Source organism: Ahaetulla prasina, chromosome 14 (genome assembly GCF_028640845.1).
Source record: "Ahaetulla prasina isolate Xishuangbanna chromosome 14, ASM2864084v1, whole genome shotgun sequence".
Classification (NCBI taxonomy): Eukaryota; Metazoa; Chordata; class Lepidosauria; order Squamata; family Colubridae; genus Ahaetulla; species Ahaetulla prasina.
This window is the reverse complement of record NC_080552.1, coordinates 11,495,855-11,517,113: the sequence shown is the minus strand read 5'-3', so window position 1 is coordinate 11,517,113 and position 21,259 is coordinate 11,495,855. Positions and strand designations below refer to the sequence as shown.

The window sequence follows — 21,259 nt, the reverse complement described above, 5'->3', positions numbered from 1 at the left end:
CTTAGATGAATTGCAGTCTATTTTTTGTCTAGTCTGTTTCCCCATCCCCATCCTTTGGATTTAAAGCAGGAGACTATGACGCAACACACAAATGTGCAGATTAGCCTGGTCAGTCCAGAATCCCAAGGAAGTCTGGAAATGAGATCTCTCAAGTACAAGCTCAAAAGGATTCTGGATCTGACTTCATCTGATGAGAGGCTTCCTTTTATAGTAGACTCACACACCACTTAGGTTCCTGGTGTGTCTCGGTTTGACACTCGGAAGGAACATGACTCATTTGATACGAAGGAGTCACAGAATTTCCTTCTAGTCATAGAATGATCTCTTAGCGAGAACAGAACTCTACAGTAGTGGCCAAAATTGTGGAAACCTTTTGAGAAAAGTGTATTTTTGAGGTTTGATGGTTAATAACGCCACTTTTTTTTTGGGTGGGTGGGGGAGTTTCAAGATCATTCTATTCCACTGCTGGAATGGCCTGGCCCAGACTTTCACTCAATTGAAAATCGATGGAGCCGACTAAAGAAGCAATCCAGCAATAAAACCCAATTAATAGAAGCCATCATTCAATCTTGGTTTCACATGATGACAGCTGCAGAACTAAAAGACTTGGTTCATTCCATGGGAAGACGTTGTAAGGCCGTAATTCATGCTAAGGGTTACCCAACTAAGGATTAACTGACACGATGATTTTTGTAAATCTTGTTTTTTTCTATGGTGATAATTTTTGTATATCTCATTTTTTCTACGTTTCACTTTTCTTCTTTATACTGTAACTGCTATTCTAATAGCAAATCCTTCATAAAATTTATTGCATTACATTCTTGATTAAATTATCTTTCCATGGATATATAATGTTATGGTACTACCGTATTTCCCCAAAAATAAGACCCTATCATATTTTTTGAACCCTGAAATAAGTACTTGGCCTTATTTAAGGGGAGGTCTTATTATTTTGGGGCACGCGGAGCAAAACGGGGCTCCTCTTGCCATCTTACCCAATTTCCAGCTCTGTCTTCCTAACCCTAACCAGAGGAAATGGCAGGGACTGGCTGCACATGCATTTAAATATTTTTGGAGAGAGCTTATTTTCAAGGTAGGGCTTATTTTAGCACGTTTTCAAAAGCCCAATTGGGCTTATTATCAGGGGATGTCTTATTTTCGGGGAAACAGGGTACGCCCAAAAAAAGTGGTGTTATTAGCTAGTTTTAGAAAATACACTTTTCCAAAAGGTTTCCACAATTTTGGCCACTACTGTAGAAGGCCCATCTCCTGGGCCCACGGTCAGAAGAGCAGCTTCCAAGCAGTCCTACAAGTGTGAATTAAGATCCAGCAAAGCAGCGGTAGCATGAATGGAGAAATCATCATGGCAGTCCCAACAAGGTTTTTAATCACTCTTCAAACTTGTCAGGGAATCAGTTACATAGCAGGGAATAGGTAACACACGAACCCAAAATTCAGCTGAAAGATTGAAAGCCCACCTCCAACTACTCCGTCAGTCAGACTGTTAAGAAGGAACAAAATCAATTCTACATCAGATCTGTCTTCCCTTACAGGCACTAGTGATAGAACATCTGCTATTCGCTATAGAAAGTTGGGCAGAATATGAATAAAATGCACAGTAGCTGAATGTAAAAAGTTGAGCTTAAAAGATTATAAACTTATTTGAGCTCTAGAGAGCTTGTGCTGTTTCCATAACTGCAAATCCTCAATGCTGGAATTTATGTGTTTTTTTTTAAAAGAAAAGGTGTTCATACACAATCCTGCTAGGCCTTTGGAAATGTTAACGAACTACTTGAATCCCATCCTTCTTACTTCCTTTTTCTTTTTTAATAAAATACCTCTTTCTTTTCTTCTTCTCTACGGCTCCAACCAAAGAAACTGATTATGGAGGAAACTGTGAAAATATAAGCCAAACAAAAACAATCCCGGATAAAGTCATCAAAAATACAAGCCTTTTCCAAGAGCAAAAGCTACATTTTTTGCATCGGGTCAAAATGAATAATGAGCTACTTCCAAAGCAAGAGTTGGGTCCTAGGAAGGAAGGAAGGAAACTGAGAGATGAAAAGGGAGGGAGGAAGGGAGGAAACTGAGAGATGGGGAGGGCAGAAGGGAAGGAAGGAATCAATCCTGCCAGGAATGTTGAATAGATTCTTGCACTAAACAAGAGGATTATAGCCGATGACATAATTCTACGGACATTAGAGATTCTTATTGTAAGTACATGTACACCAATTTTTATTACACTATCTCAGTGTTTAAAGGCAATGTTAAACTCTGCCGTTTCTGGAACTTCGTAATAACAGTGACTCAGTGGTTTAAAACACAAAATAAAAGCCAGCAAGCATTCAGCTTTTACTTCTGTATGGACTTATCTGGTAATTTTAGAGGAGGCTGGTGCCCTTAACCATCGATCGAATGTGTGGCAACAGCAGTTGATGAAGTCCAGACAAAAATTTGAGCTCCTTTGAAACATCACTCAGATTCCATCATGTGAAAACGATTTAGAAAATTCATTTGTTTTATTTGGAATATCCAAATCAGCCCCAATCTCATCTGGACAAAAAAAAAATGAGTCAAGATGAACCAATCTGCTCAGAATATGCCCAAATCGATGTGAAGCACTGGTTATTTTCAGGAGCCTTATAGTAAATACGTAGTATGGACTCATGAGCCGACTTCCGGGGCAAAAGATCAAGAGCTACCAGCAAAGAGTTAGCAGACCTGACAATGCCCGTGATGAGCAACAATACAAACGAAAGGATTCCTCTTCAAACAGAATTTAATGGAAACTTAACATGCCACGATGCTTCCCAATCTAATCGAAGCGGAATGATTAATTCATCCTCCAAACAAACAAAAAAGCATATAAAGCTTGTGTTAGGCATATGTGTTTAGGCAGGGACCAAGATAACTGGAATTTTTTACATTTTTCAGCTGAAGTGGTAGCTTTCTCCTTCCAACTCCCAGAACTCTTTTACATAGATCAGGGATGTTCAACCTTGGTGACTGTAAAACCCGTGGACTTCAACTCCCAGAATTCCCCATGTTGGCTGGCTGGGGGATTCTGGGAGTTGAAGTCCATGGATCTTAAAGTCCTCAAGGATGGGCAGCTCTGACACAGATGTTCTAGGCGGTACTGCAGACCGACAGCCCATTTTAATGGCTGGTCCTTGTTATATAACACAACAGAAATACCGAGCCAGCCTTCTACCGAGTGTTCACAATTCAGGAATGTGTAAAATACGAAGAGAAGCATCTTATGGGCTCGAGACACTCCTCGTATGGCCCCAGAGTGTGCTTCAGCACATTTCTCTTACTCTGTGCTCATGTCGTTAGGGGCTTGCGTTTTTCCAAAGCGTTTTAAACATCGATGCCACCCTCCCAAGAGATGACTGACCACTCCCAAGCCACAAAGGTAAGCTTTTAATGTGAATCAGACTGGCAGGACAAAAGCACTTGAATTACATCTTTGTTACTTAGACCAAAACTCCTCAAAAGACATGGGGAGGGAGGGAGGGAGGACAGGAGGGGGCAAGGGAGGGGGAAAGTGCCGTTACAGATCAAACTGCTCAAATACCGAAGATAAAAACCCTGAGGGGAAGGGGGTGGCTGAATTCCTAATGCTTTGTACATTTAACGTGATTTGCCTGGCCGGTTTCTTTTCCTGGACCCATCAACCTTTTGAGGTGTGTGTGTGTGGGAGGGGGAGGGAAGGGGTGTATTTTAAGATTTAAACATTCCTGGGAACGCTGTGTCCCAGTTGCATCTCTCTGTGGCTCTGGAAGCCTTTCATCAAAGGTGGGGCCCTCTCCATGCAGCCAACGTCTCTCGGCTTGCTGCTTCCTCTATCCAACCGATATACTGCGCACGAAGAAGATCCGTGTGCGAAGTTGCTCCATCAGGAAAAGTGGCAGCGAGAGCGAAAGAGGAAAGAAACTCTTAATTGTGCATTAGGATTAGGAGAATCCCGTTAATCTCTGCAATTTTTTTTGGGGGGGGGGGATGAAACCAAAACAGAGGCGAAGGGGAGGAGATACAGAAATGGAACAAATGTTTTCCCCAGTTTACCAGACGTGCTGGGGGTGACTGTGATTAGCTTTTATCTGCTTACAGTGGTCATTTGTCAAAATTCAAGTGTTGTAAACTCTCAAGCAGAGCACAGCGATAGCAGATTATGGTCCGTTATCCCACCGATTTCTTCCAAACCAATTGCTTAAATTTATCACGGAAAAGTGCAGCTCCTAAGTTGCAGCACTACACAATTTGTTCACCAAACACATTTCTGTGGGCGGGGATCAGCACCTCTCAACAGGGCCTTTGATGAGGCTCTCCTTGTTAAGTGACAATTTAGGACACGTGAACCAAATCCAGAAAGCGAATAGGCTGAAACATAGGCAAGCTGTGAGAAAACTACACTAAAGAGCAGAGCACTGGGCAAAATAATCCAGTTAAAGGTTCAATTAAATTAGAATGCTTGTGTTATAACTTCACCAGACTACAGAGATACAAATAACCCCAAAACCAAAACCCTATCCAGTTTGGGAGCAATTGTGCCCAAATTACGACGAGGGTGCATTGTCAATTAAACCGCTGACTTGTTTACAGAGAGGTTGGATGTTTGAAATACAGGAGTGGGAATCCCCAAATGAAGGGGTTTAGAAACGAGGCCAAAGGCACCACCATTTCTGAGGTTCTTCCAAATCAGGTATCATCTTAACTTTGCAACAGAAATGCAAGTGATGCTTTAAACTGAGCGGGCGAGGGTACATTTCCCCACCCACCCACAAAAGCAAATCGCAGTCCTTCTGATAGGATTGCTTCCCCAGCAGCTGCGTTCTGCTTAAAAGTATTAATCTGGATGGAGCCCTGGCTGCTGGGTTTGTTTAGGCTGAATCAAAACAAAGTTTCGGTCAATGGCAGGGAACTGTCACCGCTAGCTGCAGAAACGATAGAAATTCAGAACTACAAAAGGATGTGTGCTGTCTTCCGTTAATATAAATGAGAGATTTGGGCCGTGTAGAATGCTTCTCCAAGACTATTTACAGTACAAGAAGGGGCTTTCAGATCTCGCCAGCTTCCCTCTCCTCCGACCTCTTGGAGCGAGATTTGCCATTGGTGCTCTCGTGCCGCCGTTCAGACGAGCTCTTCTCTTTCTTCTCCCGGTCCCGCGATTTCTCTCTCGAAGACCGATCCCTAGAGGATCTGAAGTACAAAGGAAGCAACGTCATAAAGGATCCACACCAAAGGCAACGCAGTTCTGATCTAAACATACACCAAAGGTGGCCAAGAGAAGGAGCTGCAGATTTCTTTGTCAAGTCCCCTCTCTGGACCTGGCTAGTGGAGGGGGGGGGAGAAAATCACGTTTTTGTTTGGACAGGCAGGAAGGGGTGATGAATCCTCAGTCAGCACACAAGCTCTCTAAATTGGTCTCAAAGGATATAAGAATTCACAGGTTGGTTTTGTTTGAAATGTAGCACATCATCCCCAAAGGAATGGCCAAGTAACACAAAAGAATAGGTGACTCACATGAGAACTCTCCAAATATAATTCAAGTTTCTCCACATTTGGCCAGATTTTTGTGCATCAACAGAATGCTTCAAAATCCAGATTTCAGAGGACGTCAATTCTTAAAACGATGACATTCTCAGAGACGGGAATGCCATTCAGAGGGTGTTGGCCTTGATTTATTGGGATATAAATTAATCCTCCAACTTTGTAGCAATAGATGGAGTCAAAAGCAATTTCTTTATCTCGGGAGTCAAAAGCAAATTCCTTAAAACGTTCACTGAAAAGCAAGAAATAAATCGTTTTTGCTTTTATCAAGGAACCATTCATTGTCCAGGAAATAAAAAAACTGGTGAGAAGGATAAGCATGAAAAAAGCCTTAGAATCTGAACAGAAGGGAGCATCTCAATCCTTTCCAAAGTGAGAGCTGGTAATTAATAAATTTGCTCCAGTGACTGCTGCGACCACCAGCCAGCCTTGCAGAAGAACTGAACACAATTCGATCTTGTTTTAATTCATTCATATCCAAAGATTTGATGATGACATTTGCACCAGGGAGATTTTTTTCCTCCTACTGTGCATCACATCAAACACAGAGGAATTTTAGATATTCTATATATTATCACCTGTTCTTCAACTTCTCTGGTTAGTACCCAACCATTCTATAATTTGTTCTTTGTGACACATTTTAAATTCCATTTCCTTTCAACTTGTACCAGACACTCTCAAAGGTGCCTTTTTATTTTATTTTATTTTATTTGTCTTCAAAAGGCAACTGGACTGTTTTTTTGAGGAAGATGATATTTCGCTTCTCATCCAAGATGAGAAGGAAAACATCTTCTTCCTCCAAAAAACAGTCCCGTTATTTTTTGAAAACCAAAAAAAGCACCTTTGAGGCAACTATGATCTGGATGACTGAGACTCTCCATAGATGTTGTACCACAGTGTTCTTCAACATCTCTTCACAGGAACCAATGCTATACTATATATTAAGAAGCTTCCCCTCTTGACCCTAAAACCCAGCTTACCAAAGGAGCTCTCCAAGGTTGGCTCGGTCAAGGAATCCTTAGGCAAGCCAGTTTTATGAATGGCCCAACCTCTCTCCCCTTACGTCACTTAAAGTCACTTGCCCTCTCCTTCTGAGTCCAATCCATACTGCCAACCCAGAGAAAAGCACAAACAATGATGTTAGTGCTCAAACAGAGGAGGGAAGAAATAAAAAAAACAGGAAGAAAAATAAGAGTCAGGAATTCCGAAGGTGATTTAAGATTCCCTTCTTCAGCATATGTGAACTTGGCTAACTGCTAGCACTAGCCGACTTCCAACACCCGCCTGATTGCTACCATTTCAGTTTATAAACCTGGATTGATTCCATGAACCTCACCCAAGTCAGCCATCTCCCTTTTCTCTCAATCCTGGTTTATCACACGGGGTTGGAATAATGCCATCTGTCCACTGCTAGAAGATGGGAGGAGGACACAAAGTATGAAGTTACAGGTAGTCCTCTATTTATGACAACAGCTGCAGCCAGGATTTTCACTGCTAAGCATGGAGGCCATTAAGTGAGCCATGCCCAGTATTACAACCTTCTCTGCCAAGGTTTTTAAACGAATCACTGCAGTTGCTAAGTGAATCGCGGGGTTGTTAAGCAAATCCCACTCCCCCCCCCCCCCAATTGGCTTTGGTTGTCGGAAAGTGGCTGATACGGTCCCAAGTTATTGCGTGATCCCGGGATGCTGCCACCTTTGGAAAAGCATGTGGGTTGCCAAGGGCACCAATTTAAATCACAGGACTGTGGGAAGGCTGAGACAGTCTGAGGAGTCACTCTTTTGAGGGCCGTTGCAACATCAAATGGTTGTTAAGTTGATGACTACTTCAAATGGAAATTGTTACTTTTGTAACTACAGGGCAATAGTCTTAATTCAAGACCATTGATGACTCTTCTCCAGCAGGATGGGTCCCCAAATGAATTAGGGTAATTCCCATCATTTCTAGCTAGCATCTGAAGGTATCTAAAGCAGTGCGGTGGCCTAGAGGTGGAGCTCTCGCCTCACAATCAGGAGACTGTGACTTCGATCCTAGGTATAGAGGCAGATATTTCTCTCTCTGGGCACCATGAGAAAATATCTCCTGAATAAAAACTCTGCATTGGCGACAGGAAAGGCATCCGGCCAATAAACACTCAGGTCCATTCAGTTGCCCAGACTCCACCCCGATGCAAGGGATTATGGGGTTATTAAATGATGATGATGATATGAAGGTATCTAAAGGAGAAGATGACCTTACAGGTTACAGAATTCTCACTTGTTTTTAATTATTCCAGGGGCTCATTAGATTGAAGTTGCTATGGACCTAAGCTGAAAACTAAGGTATTTGCCCCAAAAGCTTTACCTGAAAAGCAATCTTTTAGACTTGGGTTCCGTGAAATTAAAACAAAGGCCATCTGTCCACCCCCACCTCCCCCCCCCCAAACAACTCCAGTCCTTGACTAAAGCTTTCGGGATTGTGGAACGCAAAAATCGATTTACATCTCTATTGCAAAAGCAACAAAAGGACGGGAACAGTTCCACATATAATGATTTATTTATCCCACACCACCTTTTATATATATATATATAGTTTTGCACCTGCCAGATGCTGTTTCTTTCGAAGATGCTGAATTTTTAAGAAATTGCAGCAGATGATTGTTTAAAAGAAACAGGGAGTTTTCACAATCTGCTATTTTCTCTCCAGGTTTCTGGCATTCCCATTTTTCCAGAAAATATTCTCCATGCAATTCTTCCCCCTGGGGGGCGGGGGGGCACTTTATGAGCTAAAGTACATTCGCGTTTTCTGAAGTCTTCCCTTACCTGCTCTTTAGAGTAATAGTAATTACAGGGTCTTCCTCATTTCCTAATTGTCCAAACTTCTTTTCTTTATTGTTCATGTTTAAGACAGATTTAAAAAATGAATTTAGTATCTCAACCACGAGTTAACCGTTTTCCACACATTTTATAATATCTCTAGTTTTCAATCCTCCTTTCTATGCAAAGAAAAGGGATAAATACTCTCTAATTTCACTCACTCTTCTAATGGGTGAGGTTATAAATCTACTTTATTATGATATTTTCAAAGGAGTGTGGTTAACTTGTAGGGGGGGATAAATTACTTGTAAACTTTTCCTTCTATAAGGAATAGAATGGTAAGTATTAAACAGAAGAACTAGGTGCAAACTAGAAACTAGATCCATTCCAAACATCATCTTTAAAAACAATCTGAGAATCTTTTTTTGTTCCTAATTTGGATTAAACTGTGGTTATCAAAACCTTAGTTTCTTTCTGGGTAAACGATTGCCAATTTTGTGCATCCATGTCTCTCAGAACGGTTTTTAGAAATGCTAACGAACACCCTTCCTGATAGCAATATCTCACAATTACTCCCTAAGTGAGCAGCATGCCTTTATCAGAAGCGAAAGTAGTTCAAAGAAGCAGGGAAGTCTTCCCTTACACTGGGGAAAACAGGATTTGCAGGACTGGCAAGGGTTCAAAATGGCTGCTGGAGCTTGTGGTCTTTGAAACGGATGAAATCTCTTCTATTTATTTCTATTTCTACTTCTATTCACGAAGGGGAAAACGAAGAGCTCGGCCTTCCCTGCTTCTTTGCATCTTGACAACCACACTTTTTAACCCAACCTATCCCCCCCAGGGGCCTTGGGAACTGGCGTCGCTATTTCTAAACGTGACCTGGTTTCCTTTCAGCTTTAACGTGTTTCCTCTGGCTAAACTCCCAAGCAAAACAAGCCTTCACGCAAAGCGGCAGCGAGAAATGCTGGCCATACTTATGCTTGGAGCTCCTGTCTCTGGATCCACGTCGGTGACCCCGACTATGACTTCGGGAACGGCTGCGGTGGCGCCGGTGCCTCTCCCGTTCCCGAGACTTGGAACGGGATTTTCGCTTCTCGCGGGAAAGGGAGCGGGAACGTCGTCGCCTCCGCTCTCGGGATCGTGATCTGCAGCAGGAAGATAGAAAAAAAAATTTAGTTCCAGTAAGGGTGATGGATGACCTCAGTTTCTTTTCATATACAGTACACATATTATTTATGCCTGAGTTTTCCTCTAAGGAGATAATAAGCACTTGCCCGTATTTTATCACACAAACTAAGCTAATATTGTACCTGGAGTATCAAGGTAGCAAGTACAGTGGTCCTTGGTACTCAAACTCAATTGAATTTGGTATTCAATGCATTTTGACACGAACATTTTGGCCTGGTATTCATCGTTTGCTTGGTACTCAACACAAAAGCTAGAACTGGGGCCGGAATAGCTCAGGCAGTAGAGAAGCCTGTTATTAGAACACAGAGCCTGCAATTACTGCAGGTTTGAGCCCGGCCCAAAGTTGACTCAGCCTTCCACCCTTTATAAGGTAGGTAAAATGAGGACCCAGATTGTTGGGGGGGCAATAAGTTGACTTTGTAAAAAAAATATACAAATAGAATGAGACTATTGCCTTATACATTGTAAGCCGCCCTGAGTCTTCGGAGAAGGGCGGGGTATAAATGTAAAACAAAAAACAAAAAAAACTTGACGGTGTCAATTGTGTTGTTTGGTACTCATCGCCCCTCCCAGAACCAATAAAGAAGGAATCGGGTACCACTGTATGAAGAGTGCTTTGATATGGATGAAAAGGCCATCCTTAAGGTTCAATACCTTAAGTTCACAGAAATCGAAATTTTATTTCCCCCCCCCCCTTGAATCTCTTACAGCATTCAGCAATTTACAAATTAAATAAATTGGTTAGACCAGGAAAAAAAGAACCCAATTAGTTTTCAAATTCAAATTAGTTGAGAACTATTGCTATGCTAAAACCCATATAGTTAAGTCATTGGTCACGTAAAGCAATACAGTTCAGCATGAACATGAGGTGTTGTGTCTTGCCCGCCCTCAGAGCAGCCGGGGCCTTCTTATCTGCTCCCGAACACGGAGGAATGTATGCCTCCCGGCCTCAGTCCTGGCTCCATGCCCAGACAAGCTGCAGAGGAGGGGGCACCTCCCGGTCCCAGCCCTGGCTCCATGCCCAAGCAGGCTGCAGAGGAGGGAGCACCTCCCTGCCCCAGCCCTGACTCCATGCCCAGGCAAACGGAGCAGCTAGACCCCTCCCCCTCCTCCACAGCATGTGAGCCTGAGGAGGATTTATTACCAACAGCTGATTGGAGTAATCCTCGCATCAGAAGATTGGATAGGCAGAGGCAACAGAAGGAAGGGAGGGGCAGGCCTTAATGAGTGCTGAGTCATGGAGCCACACCCTATGGCCTATATAAAGGATCTGCTTTCTGGCAGTCTCTGAGTCAGGCAAAGTCGAACTTATCTTGCTGAAGTCACTTACTGGTCTCCTGCCTGCTCTGAGGACTTTGCTAGGACTTTGGGCAGAGCTGCAGAGGCAAGCCTGATTCGGATTTCCCTGACCCGGCCGTCAGCGGAGGAGTGGGACACGACATGAGGGGTGTGTGTGTGTGTGTGTCCCAAACACTGTAGACAACCTCTGTTCTAAAGAATGCTGAAGATCATCATCAAGCAGAGTTCAGCAACTCAACGTTATCAAAAGGCCATTGTAATTTATAAAAGGGGAAGCTCAAGGGTGCCAACCCCAATGTAGCTCAATTCAATGGCAACTTACTAGGTGAGTCCTATAAAAGGGAGAAATAGTAACAGATTAGGAAAGATTGGGGGACTTTCCTGCTTTTGTGTCTGGAGAAAAGGCACAAGCGGAGAGCTGCCAAAAGCTATCAAGGAGCTCATCTGAAATGAAGGACCATCACCTCAATGTACACACACACACACACACACACACACACACACACACACACACCCTTCACTCAGCACACATACAAGCTCTCTTACCTTCTACGATCTCGGTTTCTTGATCCAGATCTAGGAAAAAAAAAAAAAGGAACAGCATTGTTTGAAAAGAAGAAGCTGGAGACAGAATGCAATGCAAGCAGAGTTATGAGGGTGTTCTTTTTTAAAAAAACCAAAAGGTAACACACTGAAAAGGTTGAGAATGAATTTGGCGAAGGATGATAAAAGTTCAGGAAGAGATGTTTAATCAAGACTTTTAATCTTCTGTCCAGCAGCCCTCTTTATTCTACTTTGGACAGCTGCTTGGACTTTCACATTCTTCCTTCTACTTCCAAATTGTAATGATTTCAGAGGGCAAAAGAGTCTGGGCTGCCGGGGGACCAAACACAGCCCAGTTTCTACTGGGTTGCTCCTTTGAGATCAGCAGTAGACCTCTTATATGCCACTAGGTCAGGAAGCCCCATGCTTCTCCCTCTGCGATGCCTCACCGTTGTCCCACACGTTCTTCTCGCTCTCTTTCTTCTCTCCTCCTCAACCGGTCTTGATTCCTCTTCTCCTGTTTTTCAGCTACGGTTTTCTAGAACGAGACAAGGAACGTTCTCAAATGTAACTGGGTTGCTACATCAAAAGGATTCCCACAGATAGCAAGTAGAGTAGTCATTCAAAGACAGTTGGTGAAATCATCTTCTCCTATTAGGATGTCCCTATATAGGATAGTGGCCAAAATTGTGGAAACCTTTTGGGGAAAGTGTATTTTTGAGGTTTGATGGCTAATAATACCACTTTTTTTTTGAGTTTCAAGATAATCTTATTCCATTGCTGGAATGGCCTGGGAATAGTCCGGACCTTAACCCAATTGAAAATCTATGGAGCCGACCCAGCAATAAAACCCAGTTAATAGAAGCCATCCTTCAATCTTGGTTTCACGTCAGAACAGCTGCAGAACTAAAAGACTTGGTTCACTCCATGGGAAGACGTTGTAAGGCCGTAATTCATGCTAAAGGTTACCCAGCTAAGGATTAACTGACATGGTGATCATTTTTGTATATCTCGTTTTTTCTATGGTGATAATTTTTGTATATCTCAATTTTTCTACGTGTTTCACTTTTCTTTATACTGTAACTGCTATTCTAATAGCAAATCCTTCATAAAAGTTATTGCATTGCTTTCTTGACTAAATTATCTTTCCATTGATATATACCATATTTTTCGGAGTATAAGACGTACTCTTTTCCTCCCAAAAAGGAGGGTGGAAATCTGAGTGCACCTTATACTACAAATGTAGCTTCTCAAAAGGAGGTTTCAGAAGCTGACAAAAAGCATCAGAAATGAAGCTTCAGACAAGAAGCCCCCAAACAGAGCTTCAGAGGCTTTTTTTCTGAAGCTGTTTCAGAGGCTTTCAGAGCCAGGAAAAAAAGTTTTTTCTGAAAGGGAGTTTCAGAAGTTTCAGAGGCAGAAAAAAAAGCAAGGCACAGAGCTCACAACCAAGGAACCTGTTACTAAAGTTCACCTCTGGGAACAGCTGATTGGGGGTATTCTGGGAGGCCGCTCTACCTGCCAATCAGCTTTTTTTCTTATTTTTCTCCCCAAAAACTAAGGTGCATCTTATACTCCAAAAAATACAGTACTTTTATGGTACTACTCCAAAAAAGTGGTGTTATTAACTAGTTTTAGAAAATACACTTTTCCCAAAAGGTTTCCATAATTTTGGCCACTACTGTAAGTGACACACTGAGCTTAAAAGCAGCAGCTAAAAGTAGCAGATTGGGGGGCGAAAATCACAGCTACTTAAAAGTAGTTAAATATGTAAAAAGCACTTAAGATTGTGATCTGATTACATATCATTTTTTCAGTACATCGGGATCAGTATGTCCTGACGTATTTCTGATGTGTTGGGTCCCCAAATCTCAACAAGCATGGCCAATGTTCCCACCAGCAGCTTCCAGACCCCACAACCAATAAGCAAATTAGGAGAGAGTTGCAGAGATTAATTTGAAACAGGCCAACGTATTACTATCAATGCAGGAAAGTAGTGGGAGTAAAAAAAACACACCCATGTGGGAATAATTTGCCAACATATCAAATACTCAAGCATCAGGAAAATGATCCTATGGAGCCACTCCTCAGTTTTTGAGGAACCAAGAAAACTCAGAACACTAGACGATGAGAATCCTCTGCTAGAGACTAGCATTCTGATACCAACGTTAATGTAACCCCGATTAGTCTTTAATTTCTTTACCAGGAAAGAACACTCAGCCCACAGAGTCCAAAACTGGAGGCAAAGCAGTGACAGAAACATCAGCCACACACGTATTTGACAGGTTTATTGCCTGACAAAGTGTTGGTTTTATATACAGTACCTTAAGTCACCCCTCAAAATGAGAAGTACTGGAAGTGATTATTTACAAGAATAATAGATAAGACTTCCCTGTTGATAATGACAAGTTTCTGGTTTCAACCTACGGATTTATCCCACGGACAAAGGCAATAATGAAATAGGAGGGCCAAATTCGTTAATTCTATTAAACAGGTCTGACTCACACAGACCTGTTTACTTGATGACAACCATGGAACTATATAAAACGTCTCACACCAATGAGGTCATTTCACACATACATTAGTTTTAAGAATTTTACTTAGTGGAGAAAAATCAAAGTACGCACCTGTGAACTTAAATTGTATGTGTGTAAAATTCTCCCTACTCTGTAGGACTGTCTGACATGGGCTAGTCACCCATTGTAAGTTTTAAAGAAGAAGGGAAAGCTCAAACACTGATTTACCTAGACCAGGGGACTGCAAACTTGGCAGCCAAATTTGCAGACCCCTGACCTCGACCAATATTGTGTCTACCCAATTGTTAAAACGAAAACTGTCCCAAGGGTGATTTTAAGGCTCGTTTCACACAAGACTACTTTACCCCTGAGGAACTGCAGCCCTTACCCGCAACTGGTCCAATTTCTCACGGATCTGAATGAAGCCCAAATGCAATTTGCCCCCAAAATGATCAGCAAGGCGACGGTCGTTGTCATGGAGACCAAGGTATGCGGAACAGACCTCACAAACACGCAGCTTCTGTTGCTGGAAACTGGATGCAGGCATAGAATTGCGGTATTCCTCCTATCGAAGATCAGAAAGAGGTTAGAATTAAACTCTCATCGCTCACCTTTCTGTCTTCCTTCTCCCCACCTTAGCCAACAACTCATCATTACCTTGCCTAATTGCAACACGTCGCAAATAATAGTAGTGATGCTAATCTAATCTAGGAAGCTGCCTTAGTCAAAAAGAAGATAAAACGTTACAATTTCCTTCTCCGTTTGTCGACAGAGATGACAAACCCCTGTTTTGCTTGGCTAGTTATATCCTAGTCTTCCTTGAGCTAAACAAAGCAGTAAATCTAAGCAGTAAATCTGCAATTGTTCAGTTCAGAAAGAACAAACCTCCGCCTCTTTCTTCTTTGCGCGGACTTTGTCCACTTCCATCAGGATCTTCTGGGACTCATCCACATTCCCTTCAGCTCCTAACTGCTCAGCTTTAGCCAGAAGCTTCCCAATGTCTTCGTTGAGTTCGTGCACTTTCTCTGCCTAAAGGACAGACAAGGGTTTGGGATCATTTATTTGGTTGAAGAAAATTTATGTGACTCACTCTCAGTGATGCCAGGTAGCCTATGTAGATTTAAAAACCCAATATAAAACAATAAAAAAGCAATAACTCCTCAAGGAATAGATTTCCAGAGGAAAAAACTTCAAGACTACAGGAACTATTTGCACCCTCCAAGTGCTTCAACCACCAGGGTGGATAAAAATCGATGGTTTTTTTTAAATTTAAATTGGATTTTTAAAATCAAATTTATTTTAATAAAATGCTTTTGGAGTAAAAAAAATCTATCTAAAGATAGTTTTTTTTAAAAGATACATTAATAATTCAGCTTATTCAGCATGAAATGGAGCTTAGTTATGTAGCACGAGGCTGTCTATTCTGCCATGTTGGGACTGTCGGTGAGTCCATGGCGGGTCAGAGGAGGAGCTGCTGTGGGACAGAAATGACAGCTGCTCTTTAAAAATTATGATTTAAATCGAGTTAAATCAAGCCTTTTTACTAGTGATTTAAATCGACTTGATTTAAATCAAATCCACCCTGTCAACGACCCTCTAAGGATGCAAATGACCAGCTGTCTGCAAAGAATATAAATCCTTCCATTCCCCACTATTCCTGTCAGAGCTGAAGAAGCTGCTTGGATGAGAAGCGAAACATCTTCAAAAGAAAAAAACAAGAAAGTCCAGTTGCCTCCTGAAAAAAGCACTTTTGGGACAATAACTCATCAAGCAAGTGGATTTTTTTTTTAATCATTCAAGGATGGATATATCCCATCTTTAGGACTCAGTGCCATTCCTAAACCTGGAATGCCATGCCAGCGAATCCCTATCAAAACAATAGGTAGGTCAAATACATCAAATCAAATCAAACCAATTTTTAGTTGAAGTTAAACAAAAATCCAACTAATTTATCTCAAATTAGGGGCGGTGTCAATAATAATTTTCCTCTTCTGTCACATTCAAGAGTGCAAATCTGAAAGGACTCAGGGCAGCATCATGCATCCCATGTGGAAGGAGCTTTATTTTTTTTTGAAGTTCTGGCATGAAACAGGTTTAAGAGTTCATTTTTAATCTCCGGTTCAAACACCTCATCTTTGGTTTTGTAATGAATTTTAGCACTGGGAGAAAGCTGTGAGACGAAAGTAACTAATAAGTGAAGCCATTATTATATAATGTAAAAACACACATGCTTGGTTTATTTATTTAGTATGCAAAGCATGAATAGAACAGATAAGCAATTCTCCACACAATCTCTTGGATAAACTAATGCTATCCCCAATGTAAATACTGAACATGCAGCTATGCTCTTTAATTGACCTTTAAATCTAGACTCTATCTTTCTAAAGGAATTTCAAAGGGGCTTGAAGAGGGACTTCATGCTTACAACATCTGTGATATTTCCAGCTCTTAGTTATCTCAGAAGTTACACAGATGGGCTAGTCACCCATTTGCCTAAATTGCTAGTTACCCAGTGGCCTAATTGCCACTGAAGCAATGTATGAACCTAGAGGATCCCTAAGACCACCTAGGTGGGTTTTACCCAATCAATTGTATAGACAACCACCAGAAGAAGCCTTAACACAACAGCCAGTTAAGGGACTGTGAATTTCAAAAGTCTCGCCATTTCACCAAGAGCACAACTGCACCACGGAAATACCTTTGCAGCCACTTCAGCGCTGATCTCCTCCTGGGTTTCTGCAAGTCGTTTTTTAGCCAGTTCTGTTCTTCTATCGCACTCAGCAATGAAAGATTCCAAGTGGTCCATTGCCTGATTGTATAGAAACAGCCAGTGCTAATGTTAGAAAGCCATTCCTTACATCTTATTTCAGTGATAAAAATCAAGGGATGAAGGCAGCATGAAAGGCCTATTTGAAATTGATTCTCTTCAATGCAGAGCCTTATTTCTCTTTATTTCTTGTTGTCACTTCAAAAAAAAAAGGTAATTAAAGAGATGGAAACAAGAGATTTTCTTTTGAAGAATGGGAAATGTTACTTATAAAACCTTTCCTCACAGCTCAAGTAATAACCTAACAATGTTGCAGCACCATTATTACAGTTTTATAATTGTATTATACAATTTATAATATCGGTTAAGGAATACAGCAACAATAGAAAGGTGAATACACTTAGGTAAAATTTTAACTTTTAAAGCATGAAGGATTCAACACTCTCCAAAGTTGACACAGATAACCCAAGTTTTTAAATCATAGTACAGTATTTGGAATTTGAAGAGGCTGAATTTAGGAGTAGGATCAACTACCGGATCAAATAATCTCCACTCTTCTGTGAAACCGGTTCACACAGAACAAAACCACTTCTAGTTATAAATACCTACCATGACCTAGGCTAGAAGGTCAACTGTTACAGCTTTGTCATACTGAAAAGTATGAGTCTGTGACAAGCACAGAATAACATGCACTATTTTTACTCTGTAGAAAAGCCGCTGAAGCTTCCTAGCATTATTTATTTATTATTTGGAAATTTATATTGCTGCCTATTCGCACATGGCGACTCAAGGTGGCTTACATATATATATGTAAGCTAAATATAAGCTGAAACTAATAAGAGAGAATAAATAAAATAACGTAATAACCACCCACCCAGGCGACAACATATCATATGAGCCATTTAATCGGCTCCATCCCGCTCTGCATTCTCCAGAGCTTAGTCATAAATGACTACTTTTAAGTAACAATCTAATAGCCACAGATCTGCCTAGCCATGAACTTGCTATGTGTTTTGCATAGGCGACACAGCGCTTATGCCTACTGCAATAATGGTACGTATCAGAGATATCAAACAGCTGCCCATCCTTGTATCTGTTTATTATTATGAAAATGGAGAGCACTTACATCCAGCTCAAAGAATAGGTCCCTCTCTTTACTTGCAATCTCGTAATCTGCTCTCAGGGCCAAATCGTGAATCTTTGTACACTCTCCAAGGTCCATACGCTATTGAAGGGGGGGGGGGGAAGGATAGGAGATAACATCATTTGAAAATCCAGTCACCACATGCAAAAGATACAACCACTAGTGATTAGCAAAGGAATCAATTATAATCAGCTGCTCAATTAGTTTCATATTCCAAAGGACATTGTACAGAATGGATATTCCACTACAAAATAACCATAAACGTATTGGGAAGTCTCAATACTGATGAAAAGTTTTTCTATACAAACTAGGGGACTGTAATTTCAACTAAAATGCAGGATCATAGAGCACAATAATTTTATAAGAGTTCCTTTGGGATGTATACTTCTCATTTTAGATCATCTAATTAGAGTACTGGATGATATACATATACAACCACTTTTGAAAATAACCCCAAAGCTTCATGTGACCCAAACAAATAGCATCATATTACAAAGGGTTGCATATCTCTTCTGGGTTGCAGCTCACTTGATATCTGATATGATTTGAGCTCCTGCTTCCTAAAAGGACGCTTCTTCCTCTATCAGCAGCAAAAAAAATTTTTTAACATTTCCTCAAATTGTGATGGCCTCATTATACTTTTGCTTTTTAAAAATGTTTTGATATTATCATACCACATTCGATTACCTTTATAATAAATAACATTTTAAAGTTAGTACTTTAAAGTATGAAAGTTAAATAACGCTGAAAATATTTAAAAGTTCATATTTCTCAGATATCAGAGCTTGCAACGCAACATCTAAAAAACATTTTCTGTTTTGATTTAGCCCCACAGTTGTGGACAGCATATTCCAAGTATGAAACCAATCGCTTCGTCCAACTTTGTGCCCTCCAGAAATTATTGACTTGAGTCCTATACAGGTAGTCCTCAACTTACAACAGTTTGCTTAGTGACCGTTCAAGGTTACAGCACTGGCAAAAAAGTGGCATGACCGTTTTTCACACTTACAATTGTTGTAGCATCTGCATGGTCATGTGACCAAAATCGAGACACTTGGCAATTGGTTCTTATTTTATGACATCTGCAGTGTCCCTGGGTCATGTGATCCCCCTTTTTTGCAACTCTTCCGACAAGCAAACTCAATGGGGAGACCATATTCACTTAACTCTGGCAAGAAAAGTAATAAAATGGGGCAAAACTCAACTGTCTCGCTTAGCAACAGCGGGCACAATTGTGGTTGTGAGTCGAGGACAACCTGTGCCTCTCTTCATCATGGCCACTAGCCACAATTAGTGGGAAACCTGGGGAGTGGCAATTCAATATTGCGAAGGGAGCAGGCTGAGGAATGCTGACATAAAACAGTGACCAAGGTGAGTGCGGTGAGGAGAAAGACAACTTACCGTCCCTGCTAAAATATCATGAGGGCAACAGTCCAGAAGATGGCTCTTGCAGACCCGTTCATCTGTGAACTTCACCCTTTGTCTGGTTTCATCTCCTGAAATTCATTTTTGGTTATAAATATGAAATATTGTTACATGTCGACGAAGCACGGTAAATTACGGCACGTTTTATTTCGCCTCATTTTTTTATGCAGATAAAAATCATTCACGAACCCCCAGAACTGATCGGAAAATTACAAAAGCGTTAAGTTATAGATTTTTTTCTTTCTTTCACAGCTGAGAATCAAACTATGCACAGCATTTCATATCACGTGCACCACTAAGTATGGTGCTGACCATAATTACATCAACAGTCACGATATTTACATTAAAAAAAAAAAGCACACAATCTTGGGTCCAGACCACGGAAGATCTTTTCTATAGAGAAAACAAAGGTTCGGAAAACCAAAACCCATTCTAGCTGAAGGCCGTGAATCACACCCAGAAGTTTTACTAGGTAGCCATTTATGAATCAAGTGTCTTTTTATTAAATACTGATGATTCATATGTATTAACAGACATTGAACGTCTAAAGGCTACCGGACTTTTCTTTAAAAAGTGATAACTCTCTTATGCCTCCCTTTTCCCACCCTCATTTGGGAGCCATTTAAAACAAGCAAAAAAAAAAAATTAGTTGATACACACTGCGAGCTCCAACACATACAATACCCATCTGCATTCTTCAAGACCTCAGCTGCAGAATTTTATGCCCGCTGTTGAAAAGTTTTAAAGGAAAAGTTTTCTTGCCCAAACCTGCAGTAAGGAAGTCAGGGGAATGATACATAAAAAGTAAAGGCAAAGTGGTAATGGTATGTGACAATTGTTCTTAAAAAGCTAGTCTGTGTATGACTATAGATCAGGATTTGCAAGCATCCGGTTGTGTCTACTGAAAATGTTTTTTTTTCTCTCTTTCCTTCTTTTCTAAACTATACTTTTAAAGTTACTTGTGAAAAAAAGCAGCAAACACTTTTTTTTTGTTATAACAGCTTTAAAAATTGGTTGTGACTCACGGCTCGATGAACATGAGGCTTTTCTGCAACTCCCTTGCAGATTGATGTAGGCAGGCAAAGATACACTGAACCTTTATAAATAAAATAGAGGGGCCACAATTGTTCAGTTTGTATGAAATAAAAATATGGGAAGCAATTAAAAAAACAACTCAAATTACACAAAGAAAGAACGAGCACTTTATTCATTTACGAAACCAAGTGCAAAAAGTTATCTGTAGGGTTTTGCAAAGGTGCCAGACTTTCAGTGGCTGATTTCCAGTAGAGAAGCAGATACAAACTTTGTTAGGAATGCACAGCTTTTCAAGGGAAATATATATATATATATTTCCCAGGGCACATACTAAAGCCCTGTTTCAGAACATGCAGAACAGGCCTACCTTCGTGTTTTTTTTTACACACGAAACCTTACGTCTACAGGCGAGTCTACAAAAGAAAAGCCTCACCACGTAAAACCAGAAAAGTCGAGCTTTCAACTCCTGATGCAGAGTGCCAGCCGACGTATCTGGGGTGTAAAGCCTTATGTCTTATAGGCAGCTTCAATTGTCCAAGTTATATAAAAAAATCGGAGTTCATATGTATTCCCTGCCAATGCTTTCCAGAAAGCCCTATAAAACATACAGCATACACCAAATCCCATGTTATTTCCAAAGCCTGATTGCCCCCTTCGTACCATCTGTACCAATGTTTTATATCACTGAGCAGATGTTTCCAGGCATCAGATGTTACATCAAGAACCCCACCACCTGCTTGAGCAGGTAGCTGGTCTCGGGTAGCAAGAAGATGGGATGACGCAGGTGTCAGGGACTTGTCTATCATGCTTGAGCACCTGTCACCAAGAGCTGAGCTGAAAACCATTTTGCCACCCATGTTACTAGGACCAATGCTACCTACGCTGGCCAGGCTGCTGTTCTGCCAAACCGGCCTGACTGGTTTGCCATTCAAAAGCTGGCTTTGTTTTGCTCTCGTGTTTAGTTTCCTTTTGCTAAAGATGGCCTGCCTAACCCAAA

The 21,259-nt window shown here is 41.1% G+C and overlaps 1 protein-coding gene across 9 annotated transcripts in view; it reads right to left on the bottom strand.

Annotated features, from left to right (window-relative positions):
- Positions 1-1,364: 1,364 nt before the first annotated feature.
- The window catches only part of LUC7L (LUC7 like), a 22,963-nt gene continuing 3,068 nt past the window's right edge, over positions 1,365-21,259 (bottom strand). The window contains exons 1-11 of one of the 9 annotated variants that reach the window (XM_058157554.1): positions 20,253-20,323; positions 19,888-19,995; positions 19,204-19,298; positions 17,785-17,883; positions 16,590-16,700; positions 14,777-14,920; positions 14,280-14,456; positions 11,828-11,916; positions 11,382-11,411; positions 9,323-9,493; positions 1,365-5,202 (exon numbers count right to left, since the gene is read on the bottom strand). In XM_058157554.1, coding sequence (XP_058013537.1) covers positions 5,061-5,202; positions 9,323-9,493; positions 11,382-11,411; positions 11,828-11,916; positions 14,280-14,456; positions 14,777-14,920; positions 16,590-16,700; positions 17,785-17,883; positions 19,204-19,298; positions 19,888-19,921 — 1,092 coding nt within the window. In that variant the 5' untranslated portion in view covers positions 19,922-19,995; positions 20,253-20,323 and the 3' untranslated portion in view covers positions 1,365-5,060. Of the gene's footprint in view, positions 5,203-6,533; positions 6,661-6,889; positions 6,964-8,354; positions 8,419-9,322; positions 9,494-11,381; positions 11,412-11,827; positions 11,917-14,279; positions 14,457-14,776; positions 14,921-16,589; positions 16,701-17,784; positions 17,884-19,203; positions 19,299-19,887; positions 20,324-21,259 lie in introns of those variants that run through there. The other 8 variants (XM_058157557.1, XR_009152109.1, XM_058157558.1 and 5 more) reach the window with 8 other exon arrangements.